The 6522-nt window shown below is 45.2% G+C and overlaps 1 protein-coding gene across 4 annotated transcripts in view; it reads right to left on the reverse strand.

Moving 5' to 3' along the window:
• The window catches only part of RRP1B (ribosomal RNA processing 1B), a 29205-nt gene extending 22972 nt beyond the window's left edge, over window positions 1-6233 (reverse strand). For 2 of the 4 annotated variants that reach the window (XM_080656933.1, XM_080656932.1), the window contains exon 1: window positions 5991-6227. In XM_080656933.1, coding sequence (XP_080513059.1) covers window positions 5991-6108 — 118 coding nt within the window. In that variant the 5' untranslated portion in view covers window positions 6109-6227. Of the gene's footprint in view, window positions 1-5990 lie in introns of all 4 variants that reach the window. The other 2 variants (XM_080656935.1, XM_080656934.1) reach the window with 2 other exon arrangements.
• Between the last annotated feature and the right edge of the window lie 289 nt (window positions 6234-6522).

Genomic DNA, 6522 nt, shown 5'->3' on the forward strand with positions numbered 1-6522 from the left:
GTTGAAGATAATGTAAGAAGACTCTGGGACAACTTCAAGCGTACCAACATCAGAATTATGGGGGTGCCAGAAGAAGAGAGAGAGCAAAATACTGAAAACCTATTTGAAGAAATAATGACCGAAAACTTCCCCCACCTGGTGAAAGAAATAGACTTACAAGTCCAGGAAGCCCACAGAACCCCAAACAAAAGGAATCCAAAGAGGACTACACCAAGACACATCATAATTAAAATGCCAAGAGCAAAAGACAAAGAGAGAATATTAAAAGCAGCAAGAGAAAAACAGTTAGTTACCTACAGGGGAGCACCCATACGACTGTCAGCTGACTTTTCAACGGAAACTATGCAGGCCAGACGGGAGTGGCAAGAAATTTTCAATGTGATGAATAGCAAGAACCTACAACCAAGATTACTCTACCCAGCAAAGCTATCATTCAGAATTGAAGGGCAGATAAAGAGTTTCACAGACAAGAAAAAGCTAAAGGAGTTCATCACCACCAAACCAGTATTATATGAAATGCTGAAAGGTATTCTTAAAGAAGAGGAAGAAGAAAAAAGGAAAGATAAAAATTATGAACAACAAATACATATCTATCAACAAGCCAACCTAAAAATCAAGTGAATTAAAAACCTGAGGAACAGAATAATCTGGTGAATACAATAGAATCAGGGGCATAGAAAGGGAGTGGACTGATAATTCTCAGGGGGAAAGGGGTATGGGGGGGTTCATAAAGAGACTGGACAAAAATCATACACCTATGGATGAGGACAGTGGGGGGTAGGTAAGGGCAGAAGGTGGGGTGGGAAATGGCTGGAGGGGAACTATGGGGGAAAAAAGGAGAAATAATTGTAATAATCTGAATAAAGATTTATTTAAAAAAAAAATAAAAAAAATAAAAACTGTTAGAATTTAAGAGTCTTAGCAGACATATCAACCAAAATGCAATGGGTGGGTCTTGTTTGAAATACGTCATAAAAATTCTTATGAACTGATGGGAAGGACTCAACAGCTTGATCTCATATTAATTTTTTTTTTCAAGGGTGTGATAATGGTACTGTGGTTGTTACAGAGTCCCTATCTTTTAGAGATATATAGAGTATCTGGAAATGAAATGAGAAGTCTGAGAATTGCTTAAGGATTTAGTGGGGAAGGAGGGAGTGGGCAGATCAGACAAACTGGCCAGGTACTGATAAATGCCTGAACTATTCCTTAATAAAAAGAAAAAAACAAACAAACCCCAAGCTACAGGATATTACCAGTGTTATTGGGGGCTCTTGTTCTTTCTTGTTTAGAAAACTCTTCATAATGCAATCAGAAATGCATAAACACCGATGAACAGGACTTAAATGACACTGATTTCTGCATGAGGCTTGGTACTGGGCATTTTTGCTGAGCACTTACACCCTTCCCCTCTCCAGGGCTGTTTACTATTAAGGTGGGGCCTGTGGAAGGAGGCAGTGGTCTGGATTGGACTTACCCATATGGAGGCAAATCAGTGAGTTGAGCTTATGCCAGCCAAATCAGCCTGAATTCCCTTGGCCACAGGGCTTGTTAAAGAATGGAGCACCCCCGCCCCCCCCCCCCCCCCCCCCCGCCCCACAGATAAAGATGCCCTTGCTCAGGCTTTAGGAAAATCTCCAGTTCTGCCCAGTAGACTTGAAGAGAAGACACAGTTTGGACCTGCGCTCAGCCAGCTTGCCACATAAAGGGGAGCCTGAGAATGAAACCAATCTGGGGGTAGCAGAATTTGCAACAGAGAAAAACTGGGTTCTGGTGTCTTTAGTTGAGCTCTGCATGAAGCTGTGTTAGTTTGTTTTCCCTGAAAACTAGGGTGGCTTGGATGTTTTGTCCAATTGCAATTGAGAGTCCTAACCAATAAGAACACATTTTCATGGGAAAAATTTCATATACTTTATCAAGTTATACAATCAAAAGTGCTTTGATCACTGCGACCCAAATCCCAGTCTCCTCCCAGGGGATTATTGTTATCTGCTAATATGTATCTTTCCTATGCATTTACTTTCATGAGATACAGAAATGCACAGTTGTGTGTGACCTAAATAGCATCACGTGTTCTACATATTCTGTATTCTGGCCCTTTTCACTTAAAAATAGCAGTGTATATCTCCAGATGGTTCTTCAAGTGCAACAAAATGTCTAACTCTTTAAGTGATAATTTGTCTGTGGACAACCCATACCTGTAATGGGTGAAGGTAAAAGATGATATGCCAGATGCTTCTGTAATTAAAAACAGATTTTGACAAAGTAACTGTGATTAGCAGATCCTAGACCGTGGGCAGGAAAGGGAGCTGGACATGAAAGCGAATTTTGACTGTTTCATCTTATATGAAGAAACAAAGTACAGTGGAAACAAACCCTTGGCCAAGTCTCAGCTTGCTATTTACTACCAGCAGTGCAATGTTACAGAACTGTTGCTAATGTCTGTTTCCTTGCCTATAATATGTGATGTTTATGGTTCAGGCCAAAATTAAGAGCAAGTATCAGAAGCACTTTGTAAGAGCAAAGCACTGTTCAATTTGTGGGTATTATGATTGTCTCACATTCTCTACCCATAGGCTGTTGAAACTCTTGTTTAAAATATATATTTTCAATATAAGTATCAAGACCACTTGTTTTCACCCAAGAATTTAGCTGATAAAAACAAGGTACCAATGTTTGAAGCATTTAAAGCAAAACAGAGAAATATTCATTATTTAATTTCTTTCAAAACTCTGGTGAAGTGCATGTTCAAAGCAGTTTCCTTTCACAACTGCTTCTTTTTTTTTTTATTAATATATTTTATTGATTTTTCACAGAGAGGAAGGGAGAGGGATAGAGAGCCAGAAACATCCATGAGAGAGAACCATCCATGAGCCGCCTCCCGCACACCCCCCGCTGGGGATGCGCCTGCAACCAAGGTACATGCCCTTGACCGGAATCAAACCCGGGGCCCCTGAGTCCGCAGGCCGACACTCTATCCACTGAACCAAACCGGTCAGAGCCACAACTGCTTCTTGACCTGTGTTTTCTTCCGGGGGTTGAGTCTCTTAAATTTAATACAACTAAGTTTCTGACAACAATATAGGCTTAGTTCATTCCAATCAACTGAGGGGAAGTGAAAATGAGACGTGGATGTAGGAAATACCAAGCTTTGAAATAAGAAAATCCAACAGCCTCTCTCACCACGAATGAGCACAGGAGCCGTTTCAGGTGGGGGTGAAGTGTTAGACTCGAACCCACACCTGTGTCAGAACAGGCACTGCTCCTAATCATTATCATATTGGGTTGAGAGACCCCCACCCCCAACATTGTAAATATGAAAAAACACGTATTTCACCCAGTATTGCCACAAATCTAACACCCACCAACTGTAACATGTACTGTTATCTTATGTGCCACAAAAAGAAAAAGAATGCAAATTGAAGTTGAAGAACTGATAGAGCACTGGGGCAACATCTAGCTGCTTTAAGAGGTACAGACTTCTAATTTGCTTTTAAAATCACAAAGCTGTGGGCTTAGCTGGCATGGCTCAGTGGTTGAGCATTGACCTATGAACCAGGAGGTCATAGCTCCATTCCGGGTCGGGGCATATGCCCAGGTTGCGGGCTCAATCCCCAGTGTGGGGCGTGCAGGAGGCAGCCGATCAAAGATTCTCTCTCATCACTGATGTTTCTATCTCTCTCTCCCTCTCCCTTCCTCTCTGAAATAAATAAAAATATATTAAACATATCTGAGAATTCAAAAAATATTTGTATTAGAAAAAAAAGTAAAATCTCAGGTTTTCTTTACCATGCCCAAGACAAGACACAAAAAAATTTCAGCCTGTCAATGAGATTCAAATGTCAGGCCCAATTATTTCCAAACTTGTGTTTCTATTTTGATGGAGCACAGCTGTGGCAGAGACCATGTTTATTTTGTCCCATCATCACCTCTATGACATTCACTCTGCAGTTAGTTTTCTGAAGGGCCGCTATTCTCTTGCAATGTGGATACAGCGTTGAACAAGAGGTACCAGACAAGTAACTCTAGGTCTGATGGGTGCTAACCAGACAACACCCTGGGGCACTGGTTGGTGTAAAACCACTGGCCTCATGCCCCTGTCTCAGCATCTCAGATCCTGAACCTGCTCACCAAAGGGGTTGGAGGAACAGGTTCTTTCTGGCTGTCTCAGCCCCATATGCATTGCATCTGGCCTTTCTTCTGTTCTTGTATACAGCCAGGCCCTTGTACGCCTGGATGTGCTCCCACTCCAGCTAAGAAAACAGATGGAAGCTTACAGTGTTTGAGGTAAGAGCGACACATTAACAGATAATTAAGAAGCAATGTAGCCAAGTACTACAATAGAGACAAAGTGGGTATTTCAGAATCCTAGAGAGGGGGTGAGATGATAAGAAAAGTGATACTGAATACCGGGAGTGGATCAACAGTGGGAATCTTTTCGGGGTGCACAAGAGAAGCAAAGGCAGAAAGGTGAGAAATAGGACAGCGTACACCAGGACCCAGGAATGGTGTGCTGTCAGAGCAGGAAGCAGTCATGTAGGGGATTAGGTGGAAAGAAAAGGGGAGGAGAGATGTTTTGCAGACCTGGAATTCCAGGAAGGTGGTGAGGAGATCAGAGCTGTTTTAGGAAGATGACTCTGAGCTGGTTTATGGAAGATGGATTCAAGGGGGGCACAAGAGGAGTCAAGGAAATCAGTTAGGAAATAAGCCAGTACAGAAGCCCAGATGAGATAAAGAAGATATGGGCCAGAAAAGAGTAATTCAGGAGATGAAACAGGTATGAGTGAAGGATACTGGATGTGGGGGTGGGGGCTGGAGAGGGTGAGGAAGAGAGAAGTCCAGGACAATACCATGAATCCAGCTCCAGTCTGAGTGGACAGTGGGAACAAAATTAGAACAGGTGGCAGATGGGCAGCAGAAAACAGGTTTTGGGGGGAAGAAAATGAGTCACTTTTAGGCATTCTGAACCCGAGGTTTCTGTGGGACATCCAGGTGGAGATGCCCAGTTAGTGGGGCACAGCTGAACTGAAAGTAGCAAAGGTCTTGGCTAGACGTTTAGATTTAAGAGCCTTCAATATATCTGGGTTACCTAAAACCAGGAGAGTAAATGAAGTCTGTCAGGGAGATCCTAACACAACTGAAATCGAGTATTTTGGTCTTCATTCCTCTTTCTAGCAGACTTCCCATAATATTATAGTTCCTTTTTTCTGGGTGTCCTTTTCTAAGTAAATAAACTGACAATATCAGTATAGGTATAGGGGGAGGTAATACCTATTGTTTCAAGTAGACTCTCAACAGACTAGTAAATAAAGCAAGCTTTATCTTAGTGCAATAGAAAACCTCCATTTCGTATGGTAGTTCACACCTCAGGGAGCATAAGGATCTACAGAACAAATTTTGCATCAAGGTAAACGAAATCCTTCAATAGCACCCACTGCATTTAAAATCCAACTACAATCCCCAATGTGACCCAGCCTCACCCTTCCTGACTTCCTGGTCTCTTCCAGCATTTCTTGGGCATGCTCCGCTCTTCCTCCCGCCTCTGTTCAACATCGCCCCAGAGTGGCCTCCCTGGACCAGCCCATGATCTCCATTTCCGTTACTACACTATAAAAGCTCTGCTCTCGTGATCTCCCCGCCCCAGCTTTACGAGCAAAGTTCCTCTAGGGTAGGACTGCCTTCTCTCCCGTCACCCCAGCTCCTAAAAGCACTGGTCTGATGATGGCATGATTCAGTGAAGCGCCCTGCAGGATGAATCAGGCTGAGCCTAGCAGGCATAGGCTCGGTGAGGGGACAGATTGGGTCTACTCTCAGTTTCCTCACTAGGATTTCCAGCAGACTCCCTAAGCCCTGTCGGCCTCTCTCCCTCAAATGTAAAACTAGACTAGACCCATGGTGCGCGCACACAGAAGCACGCGGCCAGTCAGAGTCGGGGCGGAGCTCGGCGCCGTCCTGCCGCCATGTGGCGCGGCTGACCGCCGGGCGCCCACCTGTCTCCCTCTGCGTCTTCACGCTGATGTACTGGCGCAGCTTCTTCACCGCCCGGTCTCGGATGCCCTTCTCGTGGGACGCCAGCCGCTGGGCGAACTGGATCTCGGCCGGCTGCATGGCGGGGGCCCTCCAACCCGCCGGAGCATCCCCGGCCACAACCCGCCGCCCCTCAGCCTTCCGCCGCTGCCAAGCGACTGCCGCCGCGCCGCTTTGGCCGCAACTGCGCAGAACGCTGCGGCGGCGGCGCGCGCGGGATGATGGCGTCACAAAGGCGCCGCCGGCCCTCGCAGCGCGTTCTGGGAGCAAGCGCCTCAGGCCTCTGGCGAAACAAGCCAGTGATGGCTGGCTTCGCGCCTTCGCTGTTTTTCGACAGATAGAGCTCCCAGGCCGTTGACGGCGAGGTTAGCCAGGGCTGGACCTTGGCCAGGAAGAGTCGAATGGCTAATTGTAAAAGGCCTAGAATCTTTAAGTCCACTCACAAAAAAACTCATTTGGCTGGTAGCTGTCCTACAAAATACACGGGACCGAGTT

The sequence above is a fragment of the Plecotus auritus genome, assembly GCF_963455305.1.
Source record: "Plecotus auritus genome assembly, chromosome: 2".
Taxonomy (NCBI): Eukaryota; Metazoa; Chordata; class Mammalia; order Chiroptera; family Vespertilionidae; genus Plecotus; species Plecotus auritus.